This window comes from Schistocerca serialis, chromosome 3 (assembly GCF_023864345.2).
Source record: "Schistocerca serialis cubense isolate TAMUIC-IGC-003099 chromosome 3, iqSchSeri2.2, whole genome shotgun sequence".
NCBI lineage: Eukaryota > Metazoa > Arthropoda > Insecta > Orthoptera > Acrididae > Schistocerca > Schistocerca serialis.
In genome coordinates this window covers 260,858,563-260,880,754 of record NC_064640.1, presented here as the reverse complement: position 1 = coordinate 260,880,754, position 22,192 = coordinate 260,858,563, and the positions used below count along the sequence as shown (strand labels likewise).

General features: G+C 40.7%; 1 protein-coding gene across 1 annotated transcript in view; it reads left to right on the top strand.

The window, feature by feature from the left end:
* LOC126470779 (gamma-tubulin complex component 3-like) overlaps window positions 1-22,192 on the top strand; it is a 223,444-nt gene that overhangs the window by 138,432 nt on the left and 62,820 nt on the right. Inside the window, exons 8-9 of the mRNA XM_050098787.1 lie at window positions 4,955-5,159; window positions 21,488-21,841. Coding sequence (XP_049954744.1) covers window positions 4,955-5,159; window positions 21,488-21,841 — 559 coding nt within the window. The remainder of the gene's footprint in view (window positions 1-4,954; window positions 5,160-21,487; window positions 21,842-22,192) is intronic.

The window sequence follows — 22,192 nt, the reverse complement described above, 5'->3', positions numbered from 1 at the left end:
TAGCTTATTGAAAATGGATGCAGCAGTATACTGCACACCTTTCTGCAAAAGTGTTACAGAAGTCCGATCCAAATGCAGGTTTGATTTCTGCCAAGTATTAACTGAGTGAAAGCTGCTTATTCTTGGGAATACCACATTACACCTGTGGGTAGTTGTACATTGTCTACCACAAAAACGTAACATTCCTTTGATTTGAGTCAGTTGGCTGAGAATTAGAATACAAAGTATGTCAAGAATGGTCATGTGAAAGAACACTTGCACATATTGCATATGAGTACTTTTGATGCCTGCCTCTGCAACAAGAGTCTAAGGTTGTGAAGGTGGTCCTCAGGAGTTATGCCTACAACAAAGATATCATAGAGGTATAAGACACAATTTGTAATGTGTTGATGCATAAAATGCTGGAACATGGCAGGGGCTGTCCTTCCAAGACTAACAGATTGCAATGGCAGAGGCCATTTGGCATATTGAGCACTAAGCATGCTTGTGATGCTGCATCCAAGGGAATTTGAAAATATGTTTGTGAGGGTAATTTTATGTAGTAAGGTGCCATGGCTTAATTTTACAGAGTTCATCCATGGTTGGTAGGGGTTATACTTCCATTTTAGCTTATGTGTTTATCGCTTTAAAGTCCCCACTAAGTCGAAGTGCTGTTGGGCTTGGGTACTGTTATCATTGGAGTGGCCCTTTGACTATGGGAAATAAGTATTCACACATCTTCATGAATGAGTCTCTCCAGTTCTATTTTGAGAACATCCTTTACAGCCAGGAGAACTTTCAAGAAGCACAGAGAAGTCATTGCTTAAGTGACACAAGCTTTGAAATCTGTCAGATTCTCTAACCCAGGAGAGAAAATATGAGCATATCTATTACCTAGTCTTTAGGGTGGCACAAGGTCCTTCATACTGTGTGGTGTGTACTGTTTCATGAACTGCAAACCCTAAGGCATAGAAAGATTAAACCCAAAAAATGTTTTGCATTTTGGGATAAGCTACCAGAAGCAAATTTCCTAGCAAAGGCACATGATGAGTCCATAGTCCCAAAGCATTGTCTCATTTCTGCCTCAAAATTTGGATACACTAAAGTTAGGAGTGTTTGTTTAACAAGAACATGGAAGCACCAGTGTCATGGAGTAGCCTAAGTGCTTATCTATGAGTGCTTATCTATGAATGTATGTAATTACATTCGCTGGCCTGTATTCCGAGAAGTCTGCACTTCCATAGATTTCTCTCTGTTGGTTCATTTCCACAGCATGAAGCATGTTTGTGGCCGAGCTGCTAAAACATACCTCCTAAATGTGACCCCTTTTGCCACACCTGTGGCATATTTCATGGCCCTGCCAGAAGTGGTATGACATCCCACATGACCAGTGCTGGAGAACTAACTGCCTTGAAGTCGTCTTCTATTGTAAACAAACTCTGGACTGCATGGTCAGTTTCATAGCTTTGAGCTGTTCACATTACTTCCATCAGAGAAAGATACAATTTCCTCAATGCATGGCTCCTGACTTCAGGGATGGTGGGGGGGGGGGGGGGGGCGGCACTCTTAGATGCACTGTATCATTGCTAGTCAACCTGGTCCCTGCTGCTCACTAGTGGATGTTTTAGGTTTCATGGTGGGTGGTAGGCAGTAGTGGTTTTAAAAATATGTTCATAAAATTTTTACACTTATTTGGTAACATAATTATTATGGGTTTATTTCACTGTAACTCTGCTTTATAAATTTTATGCTGTTGTTACTTCTCTAGTTTGTAAATCACCAATACTGTGGAACCAATGGACAGTTAGAGCATTTTAGTACTATCAGAGATACAAAAGAGATACAAAGTGGGGACTAGCAAAGAAAGTTATCTTCTACTACTACTACTACTACTACTACTACTACAACAACAGTATATCATCCATGGTTATAGAGTTAGTGTAGTTCTGCCTGTACACACATTTAAAATTGCAGTTCTTACTTAATCTGTGTAGTTTGGTAGCCTAGACTGCATAAGATGTATTGGGGTCTTTTTCCACTACCAGAATTTTAATGTGGCTGCAATAACCCTCTCTGTTGTTGAAATATGTTCTTGTAATAAAAGAAAGTATTATAGGCAACTGATGTTCCACAACATTCATTAGTGGCTCTGTTTTCTGCATGATCTGATGCAGTTTGAGGATATCTCAACAAGAACATGGTCTTTTGTCTTAGTAATTCATAATTTTAGCAAGCCATAAAATGTAACTGCCATAATCGTTGGTAAACATCCCACTTTTCACTTGGTTCATTAAAAGGTTGGAACACTGTAGACACTGATTGCATGAAAGACATTCCTGTTGCATTTGCTAACACTTGAACTCCCTATAACTTCGCTGTCATTAGCTCTTGATAACTCCAAACAGCTTCCATTAGTATTTGTTGTAATTGCTGCACATTTGAAGACACACACTCTTGGGTAATTGTGAAACACTCAAAGGAAACACCTGTAAACAAAGACCATAGTGAGAACCAAACCAATAGACTGACCAAAGAGTGTGGCTATTGTGTCAGAACTATGACAGAGTTACAAGCTCAGAATGGCCCTGGTCCAGACTGTATGAAGGATTCTGCTAGGTGTCACCTCATGAGAGGGTGCTCGTGGTAATAAGCACCATCTGATCAGATGGGCGACTGCCATTGGCAGTAATGTTGTGCCAACTAAACTGTTTTGAATGGATGACTGATGCCATCCCTGCACTTCCATCCCCAATGTTACTGATGCGTTGTTATTGTTTGTACTTCATGTTTGCTGTACACATTTCAGCCTCCTGATGTTTCAGTGTTACAAACATGTCATCACAAGGTACAAGCAAGCACAATGGGCTCCTCATGAAAGCAGTGGATCAGACGTAATTGATGTGGTGAATTTATTATAATGCTGCCATCAACCACTTAGGAGTGATTATATATTGCTGGACAGTGGCTGGAATGTACTCAGCCAAAAGATCCTGAAAACTAAGCATGGAAACCTGTGAAGATTTTTACAAAATAGTTACCATATTATTTTTTGCTGTTCGTGTACTTACATCAGGCATGGACAACCTTTGTGTGACCCAAGGGCCTAATTCACATACTTAAGCTCATGGGCCACCTCATCACATAATGCAACAACACAGCACCTAGCACATAGTCAGAACTACAGTACCTGTGATGTAAATGGTTATGGATTAATGCACCAATATGAATGGCACCAACCAACTTAGGTACTCCAAAAGAACAAACTCCAATGAGGTAACTCAGCTGCAGATTGAACTTATTTTCCTCAAACTACTTTCACCAACGATGATTCCTTCTAATACTTGTAATGCTAATAGTTCTTCCACTATGCTGAACTTCACAGCTACACCATGAACAAAACCTGCTAACAGCTTTGTCAGACAAATTAGTGCTTCCGTCCAAAGTGGCTGCAAATTCTTAGAATGTGGCAGCAAAATCACACAAACTTTTTTTTTTAATGTAATATACCTTCATACCAATTCAGCGAACAACAGTTCATCTCGATAAACTTAATTGTTTTACTCCCCCACCCCTCAAGGTGTAGCACAGTCGAAGAGGCACTGATCATTAATCGACTTTCAGCAAAAGACTTAAACAACTTGATAATTTTTCCGCTCACTATAAAACTAGCTTTAACCGATTTGTTGCTGTGTCCTCAGTTTGACATATATTTGCTGTTGCTTGTCCAAACTGGAAATTAATATTTTAATTTTGTCTCCTGCAATTGCCCTGTAAGCTCTTGAGGAGCATTGTTTTTTGTGGGGAAAGTGCATTTTCAAATCACATTCCTTCACAACAGATGGTAATTCACCACACAAGAAGAAAACAGGTTTAGATGGTAGAGAAATAATCCTCTGTCCATTTCCCCTGGGACTGGAAACATTCAGCATCTACTTTTCTGTTCTTAGTGCCTGACCTTTTGTGAATAAATTCGGTAAAAATGCATGGAAACACTTGCATGAAATAAACAATGAGTACACAATATTATGCATAAAATGACAACTGATAACTGGTTTGTTTACCAAGATACAGTCCCTGCTGCCATTGTTAAAATCAGCACATTTCAATTTTCATTCAAGCACCTCCCTTTCTCGTCCACAATGTTGTTCTGTGGACTTGAATTGAAAAATCAATTACGGGCCATATCCAGCCTGCAGGCCGCTGATTACCCACCCGTGACTTACAGTATAGCAAAGGCTGCAAATGAGAATTGGAGTTCCTGTTTTAAGCAATTTGAGAGAGCACAGAGTTTAATTGCCCATCTCTCAATAAAAACAAATGTTAATTGGTGAGCTAATGGCATGAAGTCTGAGGGAGAGAACTGTGTATTAATGTTTTTTCTTATAACCTAACAGAAGTAAAAGCTTAATGAGAGCATTCATGGTGACAATCAAGGTCCAAATTTGAGTCTTAGTCTGATCCATAGATTTTGTCTCACAGGAAGTTTCAGTACAGGATGATATCTCTTGCAGAGTAAAATATACATTGTGAAATGAATGCTGTCTTTGCATCTCTCTTCATCCTTGGGAAATCAGCAGCTCGTAGAAATGTTGTTCTCATTAATATTATTTTTATTACTTATCCTTTTTTAAGTTTGCTTAGGCCCATTGGATAGGGCTCTCCTGCCTCAAAAAACAAAAATAATGGAAAATGTTAATCAGCAAATCCTATGAAACCAATGACTGTTTTACGAAACTATGTCAAAGAACTATTAATAGAGAACAATGCTTTGTGGATGAAAGTTAGTATAGAAAAAATAAGTTGGTCGTTTAAGGACTATTCTCTCTCATTTGAAAGTCACAAATATTTCAAAACTGCCCTTGTCTTTGTTCTGTGATGAATAAAAAAATAATCTCCATATGTGTAATTTATTTATGCTTGTCAAAATTCGCAGGCTATAAGAAAGTTATGTGATTTCTTGCACATTGTGTTTTAGGCCAGAGTTGGCAAAGCCAGCTTCTCAATTGTCTCCTCACAATTTATCTGCAATTCTTGAATCTGCAGTCCGTTCTACAAGTGCCCAGTATGAAGATGAAGATATTCTTAGTAGACTGGAAGTGAGATTACTAGAAATATCAGGAGGAGATACTGGGTGGGACGTGTTCACATTGGACTACAATGTTGTAGGTCCCATAGGAACAGTAAGTCTTTCTTATTAGGTATTTTTAAAGCTATTGCTCTTATAGTGAAATAGCTATTAATAAAATGAGAATATTATTTAAATAAATGTTTTAATAGTGTGGCTCTGCAATTTATCAATTTTAGTCGCAAGCTACTGTCTCACTTACTGCATCTTGTAAGATTAGTATTTGTCTTTTTAAATATGTTAATTGATGACTAATGCCATGAAATGTAATGTTTAATACTAGTGAATGTCACTGCCTCCTCACCTCACTGTTGATCAGCTGCTCACAATGTTAGATGTAGAGAGTTAACTGCAGTAGTCTTTGTCATCTCTTATCTCAACTTTGTTGTGGATCATGTAGGCAGTGGGGACTAAGGTTTTTGTCCTACTTGCAGTCCATTAGATTCAACAGGAAATGAAATGAAGTTTATTTTATGAAGCCTTCAACACCACTAAAGTAATGAATTACAGCATGTTACATCACAGACAACAGTAGAATACACTTTTACACTTTTCAACACACTTAAAAATTGTGTGAATTGTGTGTAAATTAAAGTAGTGGAAAATTAATTTTTAAGCATGTACTTCAAAAAACATAAACATTTTCGTAAATTGTATTGGACTTGAATTTAAAACCCTTAGTTTAAATGTTCTTACTACTCATTTAACTCACAGCAGTTTAAGCTATGCTGTTATCTCCCAAACTACCTACAGTCCCCGGAAATTGTTACATTTTCCAAAAACCGAACTGTATACCATACACATCTTGATACTGTCTCACTGCAAACAAAAATTATTGCATATTTTATAACATAATTTTCCCAACAAACCCTTGTAGTTCATACATTTTCAACATGAAGCATCACTTCTGCTATTTTTCCAAACAAGTTCATAAATTATCTGGAAGGGGCACTAATATCACTCTTGTCTATTGTTGCCAATTTTTCTTCTCTTCAGGCTAAAATTTAGCCCAACACAACATACAACATAAAATTAACACAGCTTAATGGCAGCAAACAATGCTACATGGAGGGTGGAGCAATATCTCTTTGTCAGTGAATTTAAGACTGTCGGCTCACGCCTGAGTATGGCAGGTAGTCCAGTTGTAGACTGTAGGGGTGACAGACATGTCGGTGCACCCACAGTGTGATAATCAGGGTGAGGGATAATTGGGACGGAGAGAGTGGTTCTGTCTTTATAAATTTCCAAATTGTGATCCCCTCACTTACCCAGCCACATATCACCAAAGGCAGAGGGTCATAACCTGGTGGAGGTGGTGTAGAGAGAGGACGAGAGACCTGGCTGGAGGCAGCCCTGGTATCTGGTCTGTGGGTCAGAGGTGGAGGCAAGGCACAGGGGCACCAATTAAGACTGTGTCTGTGGCCAGAACTGGTTGCAGTGATGGAACAGATGAACATACCCAGCCTCAACATTGAACAACTGATGGCTCCTGTGATCTACAATGATTCCTACGGCCCACCTTGGATGCTAGCCTAACATGCAAGCCAAGACACAGCTGCCCCACATGTAAGTGACCACCAGCAACAACACAGTGCCCTCAAATGGCCCTGCTTAATTGACGCTGACCATCACCCAAGGGTGGTCAGGGCAGTGTGACAGTGAAAAATGTTGTGCTGGGAATACTTGATTGAGGGGGCAGGCACAGGAGGAATGGGACATGCATTTAATGTTAGCATCAATGCTGGGCAAGTGAATGTGCCACTTGGCCAATGCTTTCATGTGTGTCATCCCCAATGTGATGCATCAAGGAGCAGGAGGATGTGAGGGGGGTGCAGGGGGGGGGGGGGGGTGATGACCTGGAAGCAGGGGCAGGGTAGAATGACAACCCAACAGTCAGTCCTCTGTGGTGAATGTTAAGACATCCTGTCAGGTGTTGAGCCAGTAGCACAATGAAAAATAATTGGAAAAATTTGGGTTGGGCTGATGAGAAACATATGCATGCCCCCCTTCTGGACCATTAACAAAACCTTCCATGAGACAGGCTGTCTGCATTAGCATTTTGGGTGGTGGGATGAAACCGTATTTAATAGTGATAACCAGCTAATAAAACTTTTCCAAAGTTTGTACTGATGCCTGAACAAGGAAATCCAAGGTTTGTGATCAGTTAAGAAGTGAAATTTGCTGTCACAAAAATATACATTTAACTTCTTACTCCATAAATAATAGCTAAGAGTCCTCAGTTTGGAAGTAGTTACACTGTACAGCATTTAATGGAGGTGAAGGCAGTTGAAGTCTGAACCATCTAACAAATTGTGTGACAAAAACACTGCAAAGCCCTAGTGAGATGCATCTTTCACAAATATTAACAGCAAACATGGTGTATGTGGCACAACACATGGAGCTGTTTTGAGACCTTCCTTAAGATGCTGAGAAGCCTGTTGACTGGCAGCTGATGACACAAACTTAATGTCCTCCTTGCACAGCTGATTTAGTGGGTGCATGATTTGTGCTACTTGAGCAATGAAATTGGCATAGTATGCAATTTTCGCAGAAATGATTGCAACTGTTGAAATTACTGGGGGCTAGCATGTTGATAATTGCATCAACATGATCTCATTTGGGTGTCATATCCTTGTGACTAAGAATGTGTACCAGGTATTTGCAACTGTGGACAACAAAATTTTGCGTTTCCAGCTGACAGCATAGCTCATTCTCCTGGAGCCTTCGAAAATGGGATTAAAGATTCTTGTAATGTCCCATGTGTATCAGTGCTTTAACAACATTGACCAAATAATTAACACTGTGTGGATTATCATCAATCCATTGCTCTAAATAATTTTGGAAAATTGTTGGTGTGGGGCAATCCCACACAATAAGCCATTTTACCTGAATATGATGAATGGCATATGTAAAACCAGCAACTTCTCAAAGTATCATCAAGAGGCATTTGAAGATACAGTCTTTAAATCTACCTTCAAATAATATTGGCCCCTCTGACAGTTTAGACAACTCCTCCAGGTGAGGTAGGGGGTAAAGATCAATGTCAGACTGGGAAATAATAGTAGACTTCAAATAACCATGAGTGCATAAGAATCCCTTCAATTTTTTAATGACCACCATAGGTGTTGCTCATTGACTGGAGGAAATACTGGCTTGATCTTGGAACCATGCAAGATCTGCCTGAGCATCGTCATTAACTGCCACTAGAAGTGAGCAAGCTCAGCAAAATTTAGGCACCATAGAAGACTTCAGAGAAATATGAGACGTAAAGTTACATGCACACACAAGTAATGGTTTAACACCTCTATGTACCTCAAGCACAGTGTGTAAGGATTAGAAAAAGGCAACGTGGCTGACACGAAATTAAATTGCTCCTCTACATTGTGCTGAAAACTGGTAAAGGCATCTAAGCCTGAAGTGTCAATAGCAGAAGTGGAACACACAACTAAGAAGGTTAGTACGCAATCACCATTTTTGTACTTGGCCACCGTTGACAGTTCTCAAAGAAGACAGGACCCAGCACTGGGTCCACTGCAGCAGAGGTGAACCCAGGTGGCTACATGGGTTCTCACTGATTAAAGAAATGGCAGTACTGGTGTTCAGCTGGAATTCCATGGACTGGCCGAGCAGTGTCGAGGTCAAAGTGAACTTTTGCAGGGGCACGAGAGGCATATGATCCACAGCCTTCACATTATGGACTCCTACATTGTCATACTTTGGCCAAGCATGATGCCCGCAAGCTACTTGTTGACATAAGACAGCCAGGTGGCCATGCTTGTTGCGGGTCCAGCAGTCAGCTGCACAATGTGGGCATCAGCTCATTATGGCCACCATCACACTTGAGGACAGGACTGGACTTTCTTAATGTATTTAACTGACGATGTGATGCCAAGAAGAGAGAACGTTCCAAAGGCACCCTGTTAACATTACAGAAAAGTCATACTCAATTTTGGGGGGGGGGGGGGGGAGGGAGGAGGGGGGGGGGGGCAATGATTAACATACTTGTCTTTCATGATACGCTGGCAACATGGAAGCCCGTGAACTTGGGTCATACTTATGTGTAGAAATAGATACGATGAGTCAGAATCATCAGCTGATTTAGCAGTTTTAAGAACTAGGACTCGCTGCCGGAGGCTCTCATCCCTCTTACAGGTACGTGCTTCGTCAACATGGGGCCCTAACCCTTACAGCACCACTTCCCTTTCCCTGCTGCAAGTCCATCTTTCTGCTATTCTTTCTCCTCCTTTGCCTTTCCATTGGATGGTCTTCTTGGTGCTGACCATGCTTAGATTTGGTTTAAGATTTTGGACACTCATTTTTTTGTGTTCTGGCACTTCCCGCAACTTTTCATCCTTCACTGCATGGTCCTGTTGTTTGGTTTGCCTTACCATTCCTCCTCCAAATTTTACAGAAGTTCATATCAATTGGCGAAAGTCACCAAATGTGGTGTGTGTTCCACCTTTTTGCTTCTCTGTATTTTTCCTCTCTGGCAAAAGTAATACACCCAAACCTAACACAGCAGCCATTCTGTTGTGAGGCATCGTTATGTACCTGTACAGTCATAGCCTTCTAACCATGCAGGGATTGCACTATTGGTGCCTGTACTGAAAACTCCCCACATGTTAGAAGGAGTATGTGCCCATCATGGCTAGGGCATCATGGCTGAGCAACAGTTACCCGGCCAGTTAGCCATTAATGTGGCTTGGTGGTGCCCTTGGGGAGAGCCCCTATTTGGAGTAGGTGGCACCAAGGTGGATGACTCACAAATGAAGTGGCTCAGACTTTCTTCTTCTGCTGGTGGCAGCATGGCCCCAGAAATCTCTTCAGAAGGAAAGGATTATTACAACATGGAGAGATATGACCTCACAATATTTCCTTCCCAGACTATGCCGTGACAGGAATGTTGGCATAAGAAACAAATGGAGAAATACTCCTCACAATACTTAAATTGCTCTAAGACTGACAGGATTTTATTTTTGGCCACAAATCCATTATTCTATGTTGAACACATTGAGGGCAGCCTTGGTGAATTATCAACAACTTCAAAAAAGGAAAGTGATACTGTTGTGATTAAAATGACATCCCCTGCTCAGTTGCATGTACTCTCACCTGTAACAAGGTGGGTGAAATTCCTATAGCTATTAGTCCATAATAGTCTTAGTATCATCTCCCACTGCAACCTGCTTTTGCAGACTGCTGATGAGTTATGTGCCAGTTTGTAGTTAAAGGGTATGCATTTTGTCCATCATGTCCAGTGGTAACCTAAGGGCAATAGTGTTGATACTAGGACTTTCATTTTTGAAGGTGACACATTGTCTGAAAAGGTTAAGGTGATGATATATCAATGCAGTGTGCAACCTCATGTTCTCCCTCCCCTGCAGCGCTTACAATGCGTGAGACACAAGGCACATGTCTTCGCATTGTAATGCCAGCCCCCCACCCCACCTGTCTGTGCCATTGCCATTGTTCAGCTGACTGCACTGTCTTCAAAATAGAAAAGAAAATTCAAGAGTACGAGACCCTTAACTGACTTGTGTATGAGGAGGTCAAAAAGAAATATGGTTGTTTACATCCTGTACATATGATGATTAAAGTTTGCTACACTAATGATGATGTCATCCTGTCTAGCAGTGGTACCACTGCTCTTTGTTCCTTCAAAACCAGGCACTTGGAGCTGCTCGATTACACCCGCTCACTTGGTAGCTGGGAACCCCTTCCTTACTGTTTCTTCCCACGCCCACTTCAGCAGCATCAACTCCCTACCCAGTGAGGAATTTGATCCCAAACCTATGGCTACAGAAGCACCACCCCCATCTGGCATCTCCCACCAGGATGGTGTCCTTTGGGATACTCGCCTACCAGGCTCCCAGGATTCTGTTGGTCTACAACCTGTGGCCGAAACTATGGCAGACAAGCCCTTGCGAACACTGAAATTATCCAAGGAAGAGAGGGACAGGGAGAAGATGTCAAAGTAGTAGTAGTAGTAGTAGTAGTAGTTCCAGTTCCAGTGGTCCTTTGTCACTGGACCCTATACGTTTCTGATTGCTAACTGAGGTGGAGTTCCTGGTGGGTCCTCTGGCACCAGGTCTCCCCATACAACCTGCTTCAGGACCAATGTGTACTGATGCCATATCCTTGTAAATTATGGCAGCAGATGACCACCTGTCTCCTGCATTGCCCTCTAGGAAACTTAGCTCCCAGCATTGTGAATCCCTCCTGGGTCTGTTTTAAGAATTGAGCTACCTGTGACAGAGCATCTGGTGGAGTTTGCACATATGTTGTAGACTCCATCTACAGCAAACATGTCCACTTGATAAGACTTTGGAGACTATGGTTGTTCATGTGATTTTACTGCCTGTAATGTCTGTGCCCTTCCCAGTGGCAAAGTGTCTAAGAACACATTGTCTTCAATGATTTCTCTGCTCTATCCCACATTCCTCATTTTGGATAACTTCAATGCCCACAACACTTTTTGGGATGGACTACAATCACTGGCTACAGTAAAGCTGTCGAAACTTCACTTGCGGAGCTTGATCTTTGTCTCTTGAATACCGGTGACCCCACACACCTCAGTGTGGCACATGGATCTTTTTAGCCATTAATCTTTACATTTGCAGCCCAGGTCTTTTCCCCTCAATTCACTGGAGAGACCTTGATGAGGTATAGACAAGTGACTGTTTTCCGATTATCCTGTCAATCACTAAGCTTCTCTCGCCTGGGTGTTCACTCAGATGGGCTCTATACAGTACTGACAGCGATCCCTTTGTCTCTCCATTCATCCTCAGTAGACTATCATAGAGAAGTATCAATTGAGCTGTCCAGAGCAAAACCACTGCCATTATATGATCAGTGGACTCAGTGATCCCCCATCTGAAGACAACACCTTGGTTGACTTCAGATATCGCTCTGGCCACTAGAGATAACAGGCAGGCTCTCAAACGTCCACTGACAGAGCACTGCATTGCTTTTAAATATCTCCATGCCCAGGCCTGCCACTTAATCAAATGACAGGAACAATAATGCTGAGAATGGTATGTTACTACCATTGAACCGCACCCTTCCTTTGCAAGTTCGGGGAAATGTTAGACATCTCTACAGATACCAGTTAGGGCCTCCCAGAATAGTGTTGTGTGCGCTGACCTAGATTATATTACCAAAAATTTGCTCTGAATTATGCTTGAGCCTCTGCATCGAAGAATTATCAACCTGCATCTCATGTCTCAAACTGTGGGTTGGAGTGAATTCACATACCTTTCACAACATGTCCCCTGGATTGATATAACACTCCATTCAGTGAGTGGGAATTCCTCAATGCCCTAACACTTTGCCCTGACATGGGTCCAGGGCCAGACTGCATCCACAGCCAAATGCTCAAACACCTATTGATGAATTCCCAATGCCATGTCCTTGCCGTTTTCAACTGTATCTGGAGTGAGGGCATGTTTCCATCTCAATAGTGAGAAAGCATGATCCTCCAATACTGAAAACAGGTAAGCATCCCCTTGAGATGGGTAGCTGTCACCCAATTAACCTCACTAATGTTCTTTGCAACTTGCTAGTGTTAATGAGCTGGCACCTATGTTGGTACCTCAGATCTTAAGGGTTTTTTACTCTGCCTCAGGGTATTTTTCACCAAGTCTGACAACTTGGTCTGCCTGGAGACTGCTGTCTCATCAGATTTTGCTCAGTGTCAACACCTTATCACTGTCTTTTTCGATTTGAAAAAGGCTTGTGACACCACGTGGCATCATTATCTTATCAGGCCATACTTTCTAGATTCAGGTTGGTGCTTCCCACAGTACCTCCAATATACAAGAGAATCATGTCCCAAAGGGCTTTGTATTGATAGTGCCCTTTTCCAGTGGTTTTCAATGGTCTAAATGCAGCAGCTGGGTCTACATTGTCACCCCCCATGTATGCTGATGATTTTTGCATTTACTGTTACACCTCCACTGTAGGTGTTGCTGAACTCCAACTGCAGGGTGCCATATGGAAAGTGCAGGCCTGTGCTCTCACCTGGGGCTTCTAGTTTTCAGCCACCAAGACATGTCTGCACTTCTGTCATCATCACAGGGCCCATCCACTCATAACTCTACATCAATGACCAATTAGTCAATGTAGTGGAGTCATATCGCTTTCTGACTCTGATCTTTGTTGCCCAGATGGTGTGATGTGGCTTCCCCCATCTTCTCCAACTTAAGTGAATGTGCTAATCAAACCTTAATACCCTTTGCTGTTTCAGTAACACCATTTGGGGCACAGACCACTTGACACTTCGGTGGCTTTACAAAGCTGTGATCCATATCTGACATATGGCTTGGTATTGCCTTCAGTACTGTGGATACTGGACCCAAAACACCACATAGGGGTTTGACTTGTGACAGATTCCTTTCAGACCAGCTCTGTTAACAGTCTGTTCAGAGGCAGAGGTCCCTCCTCCACAGATCAGGCACCATAAGTGCTCCTCAGCTATGTGATACATGTTTACTGCTCCCATGAACATCCAAATGCTCATATCCTCTTTCCTGATGGGGAAATCCACCTACCACTACAGTGGCCCAGGAGTGGGGTCACAATAGAGTTCACATACACAGTCTCTGCTCTGAACTTATACTTTCTCCCTCATTGTCATCTCTAATCAAGGAGCCCTTGCATATGCCCCTATGGTGTGTACACCATCCTTGGATCAGTCTCAACCTATCCTTTGGACTGAAAGAGTACCTTAACCCCATTGTTTTTCACCAGCAGTTTGTGGTTGTCCTTGATGCATTTCCAGGTTCAGAATTGGTATACACTGACAGCTCTACAGCTGGCAGATGAACCAGTTTTGCCTACATCCATACAATGTGGAATGAACAATGCTCCCTGCTACACAGATGTAGTGTTTTCCCTCCAGGATTGGTGGCCGTGGTGTGATCCCTTAAGCATGTTTGTTCTTGTACTGACAAGACATTTTTAATCAGCAGTGACACCATGAGTAGCCTTCAGGCTATCTTGCTCAGTGATCAGGCATAGCTCCTGTCCTTTCCACCTTTTTAATACTCCTTATTCTTTTACTTGTGTCATTGGTTTTCTGTCTTGTCATTGTTCTCTTCCTGAAGTTTTATGAACGTTTTCATGTCATTAGTTTTCTTGTGGTAATGGAGGGTGAGGAAACACTGGTCAGTTGCAGAAGGTATGTCTCTCGTGATATAACATGTCCTTGGGACCTCCAGCTGGTTTCTGTAGCTGACCGACCTTCATCCTCTTACCCCTCTCTCACTTCTACTTGCTTCTGTCTCTTGGTTTTATTGATTCTCTGTGAAAATCAGGTTCATCAAGATTTGTCTTCTGTGTCCCTTCTATCTGAGAACTCCTCCTGGATCGACACACAAAGGATAGAGGGACTGACTGCCTCATAGTTTGCTCCCTTTAACCACATCGTCCAGTTCAATCCAATCACTTGGACTAGGGTCAGGCTTAGTGAATGCCTTAGAATTGGCCTTCCTTGCAGTCTCAAATTAAATGTTCCACATATGAAACTTTACAGTTCTGCCATGTGAAATTCCACTTGTGTATGATACTTTGCAAGTCTACAGCCCAACCTTTGTACCAGTGCCAATGATTCAACTGGAGCCTAGCAGCAAGGCGCATCTGCTGACTGTGGTATTCAGTTGACAGTGCACAAAGATCACTGAAATACAATTAAACAGGGTCCAAAAGTGGTTTCAGTTTCTTCACCATTTGGTATAAATGACTACTTAAAGATAAAAGCAAAGCACTCTGCTGCTTACCAGAAATGATGTTAGGAGAACACTGCAACCTAAAACAGTGGAGGTGGAATTCCCAGCTCTCCAATAACTCATAAAATGCAGCGAATGGAAAGAACAATTGTCATTAAACCTCCATGTTAGCTCTACTTTCTTGAATTTTCTCTTGTGGTCATTTTGTGAGATGTTCATGAGAGGAAGTAATGAGTTGCCAGATGCTCCCTAGAATGTACTGTCTCAGTTTTGGTGGTGAACCATTACATGTTGCAAAAAGCGTCTCTTGAAACATCTGCCATTAGAGTTAATTCAGCATCTTTGTAATGTATTTGCCCTAACTAAACAATCCCATGATGAAATGCACCACTCTTCATTGGATGTTGTCCATCTCCTCTATCACGATGACCTGGTAAGGGTTCCAGACTAATGGAAATTGCCCAGAAATTGAGGGAACAAGTGTTTTGTGAGCAGTGTTTTCCATGGATGAATTAAAGTTCCTTAAAATTATTCCTATGAATCTTTGTGCCTACTGATGCTCTTGTGTGTGAGATGGCAAACAGTAACATTGGTAAACAGTAACATGCCTATCACACTACCTAGGGGTGCTTTTGAAACTATCTTCACATCTGTCACTTGCATTTTGTCAAGAGTGATGTACTGTTTTGTCTACAAGGAAATCCTTAATGCAGTCGCAGATCCAATCTGATACTCAGTAAGCTTGTACTTTTTTAAAAATCAAAGGATACTGCAGGACTGTGTCAAATGACTATCTGAAATAAAGGAACATGGCATCAGCCCAAGTGCCAATTAGTAGATCTCATGGAAGAACGGAGAAAACAGAGTTTCTCAAGATCTTTGTTTGTGGAATGCAGTTGATATTTATAGAGGAGATTTTCATTGTCCAAAAATTTTATAATACACTATGTAATCAAAAGTATCCGAACATCTGGCTGAAAATGACTTAAGTCTGTGGCACCCTCCATTGGAACTACTGGAATTCAATATGGTGTTGGCCCACCCTTAGTGTTGATGACACCTTCCACTTTCACAGGCATATGTTCAATGAGGTTCTGGAAGGTTTCTTGGGAATGGCAGCCCATTCTTCAAGGAGTGCTGCACTGAGAAAAGGTAATGATGTCAGTCAATGAAGCCTGGCATGAAGTCGGTGTTCTATATTATTCAGGTCAGGACTCTGTGCAGGCCAGTTCATTACAGGCACATGCTTTGTGAACAGGTGCTCGATTGTGCTGAAAGATGCAATTGCCATCCCCGAATTGCTCTTCATCAGTTGGAAGCAAGAAGGTGCTTAAAACATCAATGTTGACCTGTGCTGTGATAGTGCCACACAAAACAACAAGGGGTGCAAGACCCCTCCATGAAAAACACGACCAGACCATAACACCACCACCTCCCAATTTTGCTGTTGGGCTACACACGCTGGCAGATGATGATCACCGGGCATTTGCCATACCCACACCCTGCCATTTGATCGCCACATTGTGTATCATGATTCGTGACTCCACACAACAGTTTTTCCACTGTTCAATCGTCCAATGTTTACGCTCATTGCGCCAAGCGAGACATCGTTTGGCATTTACCGTCGTGATGTGTGGCTTATGAGCAGCCGCTCAACCATGAAGTCAAAGTTTTCTCACCTTCCTCCTGACTGTCATAGTACTTGCAGTGGATCCTGATGCAATTTGGATTTCCTGTGTGATAGTGTGGATAGCTGTCTGCCTATTACACATTACGACCCTCTTCAACTGTCGGCGATCTCTACTAGTCAAGAGACGATGTCGGCCTGTATGCTTTTGCGCTACATGTCCCTCCACATTTCCACTTCACTACCACATCGAAAACAGTGGGTCTAGGGATGTTTAGGAGTGTGGAAATCTTGTGTACAGACCTATGACACAAGTGGCACCCCATCACCTGACCATGTTCGAAGTCCATGAGTTCTGCAGAGCTCCCCATTCTGCTCTCTCATGATGTCTAATGACTACTAAGATCGCTGATATGGAGTACATGGCAGTAGGTGGCAGCACAATGCACTTAATATGAAAAGTGTATGTTCACTTTTGATCACATAGTGTATATGAGCATAAAACATGCTCCATAATTCTAAAACAGATTGATGTCAGTGATACAGGTATATAACTGTTTGCATCTGCCCTACAACTCTTCTTGAAAACGGAAATGAGCTGCAATAATTTTTTTTGTCACTAGGTACCCTTCATAGCTCCAGTGACCTACAATAACCTGCTGGTGGAAGGGAAGCAGTTTTCTTCATACAATGTCTGTAGAATCTTAGAGGTATCTCATCTCATCGATATGCTTTTTTGCTACCATTCATTTGTAGTTGCTTTTTTCATTGTGTGATTACTTCTCCATATTGGCCATTTTGAAGTTTGTTTGATAATTGAAAGGAAGGCGGCCTGTATCCTGATCTTCAGTGATGTAGCAATTTAGGAATATCGAATTCAACATTTCAGCGTTCTCTCTGTCCTCTTCTGTTCCAGTACCAAGTATGGTCCCTAGGCGATTGAATAAATAATTTTGATCCACTTACTGATTTGATATAAGACAAAAACTTTTTAGGGTTGTTAGTCACACCAGTTTGCTAAATTTTACTTTCAAAATAATTCAGTGCTCTCTTCGTGCTCATTTTCTGCTTAGTTCAGCTTCTGTTTGACAGCTGGGTTTTGTCATTTTTAAATCCGTGATGCTCTCTATGGTTAAGTAGCAATTTTCTAATGTGGCTGTTAAACCATGGGAGACATTTCCCATCCCAGAAAACCTTGCTCTGGACATACTTCTCTCTCTATTGAATGACACCTTTTAATTTTATCCGTTTGTGCTGCATGTCTTCATCCCCAACACTGAATATTCTATGTTGAGTACTCAGATACTCTGTAATTTATATTGGTTTCTTGTGCTAAATAAGAATATTTTCCTATGTTTTTTAATGGTTCTTATAACCCCTCAAGTCACTGATGCTATCACAGCCTTAGGATCATGCGTACCCTCTTCTTACGTTAACCAATTCAAAAATTTTGGGGCAGGCCTACAGTTTTATGGCCAAAAGCAGAAGTCAAGAAATTTACTTCCACTGTCATCATGGAATTGTTTACTCATCAAATTTAGATCTTTCACACTGCTCGAAATAAGAGATTTCATTCAACTTTGGATATGATGCTACAAATAGTGAGCTTAGTCTGCACCCTGCATGTGATGCTAGCTGCCTTCACAAATTGGACAACTACTGGAAATAACTGAGGATGGCCTCAGTGCAAGTGACAGGCAATACATTCGTCCTGGCATTAGCCATGATTTGCAACTGATTGCACACAGTTTGTTAAATAGCTGCCAGAACGGACTCCTCCACATCACTGACAAGACCTCCAGTCCGGCCGGAGTGGCCAAGTGGTTCTAGGCGCTACAGTCTGGAACCGAGCAACTGCTACGGTGATGTCCTTATTAGTTAGGTTTAAGTAGTTCTAAGTTCTTGGGGACTGATGACCTCAGAAGTTAAGTCCCATAGTGCTCAGAGCCATTTGAACCAAGACCTCCAGGCAAACTTATCCTGCTATTTTCCCAAGGGGTACCATCAACAATCTAATATTTGAACTCCCAATGAGTAGCACCACATTTCTTAAGATTTCTTCTTGTGGGGCACACTAAAGTATATTTCCAACTTTCACAAAACCGCTCTGTGTGATTCTCCTCCCCTTAGATGCAAAAAAGCAAACACAATTAAGAATGTGCAATACGTTTTTTGTTACAGAATGACTGTGGCACACAAATTTTATAGATTTATTACTCCAAGGAAAGATTTGATGATGATTTTTTTTATTATTTTCTAGATATTTTATTTGCAGAATATTAGAAGACATCTTGCAACACACCTAACAAATGCATCCCTGTATCTATAGGGTTCTCAGAAAGACATGATACACAAACTTCCTTTCGGCAGTTTCTATCATCTAAATAGATATGTTCATTAACTTTGTGGTTTTTTAAAGTCCTCTAATATTCTGACACATAATGGTAAGATTGTTCTTACAAGTTTCTTTTGTATGTGACACTTAATTTTTCTAGATCTCTCTTGAAACATGTGCTATAGATGGGGTATTTAACTTAACGAAGGCTTATATCTCACACCTGTATTTTAGGAATTCAGGAGGGAGCATTTCACATAGACTCTTGAAGTAATTGTACTGGTGGATAAAAATTTGTGAGTAAAAATTCATCAGCAAAACAGTAAAAATGCCATATCAAATTTGGGTAAAATCCCAAGCTTTCGCTGACTGACTGCCATCATTGAAAGACTGCAATTTTACCCAAGTTTGACACAAGTTTACCAAGAACTTTTTATTTGAGGACTCTCTTGTGAAATACTTATAGCCATACACTTAGTGTTATTTGTTGATTAATTGGTTAATCAATTTCATATCCCTCGGATCATTTGTACAGTTCATCAGAATGATGCGGAACACATCATTTTACATTCACAATACACATTCATGTGTTAACGTAGCTACATGCTGACAATTTGCAGGTGGTGTTTTTCTTTCTTTCTTTCTTTCTTTTTTTAATATGGCTGTAAATATGTACATAATTATTACTTAATAATAATTTAATGACATGTGCAAAACATGTGAAATTACTGATTTCCATCTTCCCAAGATTTACAATGATTTGAAAAGCAAATGTGACTGAACTAAATTGTTTTAATTGCTCCAAAATGTGTGTTTCCCAGTTCAAATTCTCACCAGTATAGACACCTAAAAATTTTTGGAGGTCCCACCATATTTATTACGTCCTCACTTTGTGCTATAATTCTAACTTATGTAGTAGAAGTTGTTCCAGTGACATCCCATGGGGCACAGTGCTTAGGAGATATCAAAAACTCACATGGGCATAAGTGCAGTTAGTAAATAAAGCCTATCCATCAGGTGTCCCTACTGCACATATTCTGTGCATGTGTGAAAAGTTTCTCATCCCTGCTGGCAGACGTGAGGCCATGGCAGTATGGTCGCACATGCTGCAGCCTGGCTGCCTGATAGACTGCACATTACCTGTTTGTCCACTGCTGATAACTACTACCTATGGGCAACCAGCTGCCCACAGGCAGCCATTCAAGCTGGAACAGCCTTGTATAGTACCTTTAGATGTCCAGAACTGAATATGTTGTCTCTTTTTTAAATTGATAGTGACACCATTTGCAGAAAACCACTCAATAATACTTTTAAAAACATTAATTTCCATTTCTTCTGTTCCTGTTTGTGTGTTTGGGTTGAATAAAATACTAGAATCATCCACAAAAAGAACTAATTCTGCTTGTTATATATCAGACGGAAGATTGTTCACACATAAGAAAAACAGTGGACCTAAGATTGAGCCTTGTGGAAGCCTATAGGTTATTTCTCTACAATCAGAAAATTTTCCACTGCATAAACTGGTTAAATTATTAAGTACAACTTCCAGCATTCTTGTGATTACATATGATACTAACTATTGGTTGGCTGCACAATCAGTTCCACAAAACCTCACTTTAACTAGGAGAATGTTGTGATTCACATAGTCGAATGCCTTGGATAAATCATAGATAATTACCAACCAGTGCTGTTTTGTTATTTCAAGCTTGTAAAATTTCGTGAGTGAACGTGTAAATTGTGTTCCCAGTGGAGAAAATCTTCTGAAATTCATACTGATTTACTGAGGTTATTAGTGTCACAGTGGGATACTATAATAGAAAACATCATCTTCTCATAAAGTTTGGAAGATTCCTGTTGTGAAAAGGGTTGCTAGTTTTTGACATCTTTCCTGCTATCTTTCTTATAAGGGGTTCAACAATGACATACTTCATTTCTCTGAAAAAAATACCTTGAATTAGTGATGATGGGTTATGATGATGATGATGATGATAGGGGAACGATGCCAGTAACCTGCACCGCCGTACTAGGCAAGGTCCTAGTGGAGGTGGTTTGCCATTGTGTTCCTTTGGATGTGTTGAAAGATATCCATTATTATATGGCAACAAATCTTCAGTAATCTGTTAGAAATGTCATGAAATCCAGATGAGTTTCTATTTTTGAGAGAATATATAATACTCTTCATTTAAGAATAGCTGGATGAGACATCAACATGACTGAATTTCATGAGAGTTGCTTTATCAACATGCTGCTTTGATTTTTCTGTTGAAGTGCTTACCCTATATTTCCTACCTCACTTATGAAATGATTGTTAAGCATACCTGCTGTGTGTGACCATTCACAGCCCTTCCATTAAAATCAATAGTCATGTTACTCGGATATAGGACTTCTTGTCCTCCCTCTCATTTCACTACATTCCATAAAGACTTAAGCCTGTTCTCAGAATTAAATGAGCTTAATGTCTTCTGAAGTTTTTTTGTAGTTACATACACAAATTGTTTGTAATTTTACCCTAAAAAGTAAAATAATCTTTTATGAAACTAGCAAATACAACATTAATTTCTCAACAGTATGAAAACATGAAATGATATCACAATTTTACTTAAGATGTAGAATGTAATGAAAGACAGTTCAAACAATAAAAACCTTTAAAGGAATACCTCTTGCTAAAACTAGTAAATGATACTTTGGTTTCTGTACAGGTTCTTGCTATGAATATGTCAACGTACTTGATGCTGTTCAATGCTCTTTGGCGAGCTAAGAGAATGGAATTTGTATTAAGCCTGGCATTCAAACGGCAGTTGACAGCTGCTAAGCAGATGAAATGTCTACCTGGAATGAAGCCTTTATTGCAGAGATTACATCTCTTAATTTCCGAAATGGTGCACTTCGTACATCAAGTGCAGTACTACACCCTATTTGAGGTATTGGAATGCTCCTGGGAGGCATTTAACAAGGAAGTGCAGCAAGCAGAAGGCTTGGATGATGTTATTAGAGCACATAATGCATTCCTAGCAAAAGTTCAAGCAGGAGCTTTACTAGATGAAGGAACACAGGTAACATGTTTGAAAATGATTGTTGTAATGAACCATTCTTTGCTTCTCCATTATGAAAGCTACATAACATATTTATCTTATTATATGTTTACTTACGGCATGTTATATTGTCAGCTATCAGGAAAACAACTTACCAAGTAGATAATTTTAAACATTTTGGAAAGGAATGTATTAGCATTATGAGAAACTTCTTTAAACTTAATTGCTTCAATCTCGCCATTAGTAAAAAAAAAGTATTTTTTAATTCCAAATCACACACACATACATAGTACAGAACATGCACATTCAAACAAATAAGTCCCAGTTGACTGAACTACCTGAACAGTGCCCGTGGGTATGTAAATACCTGCA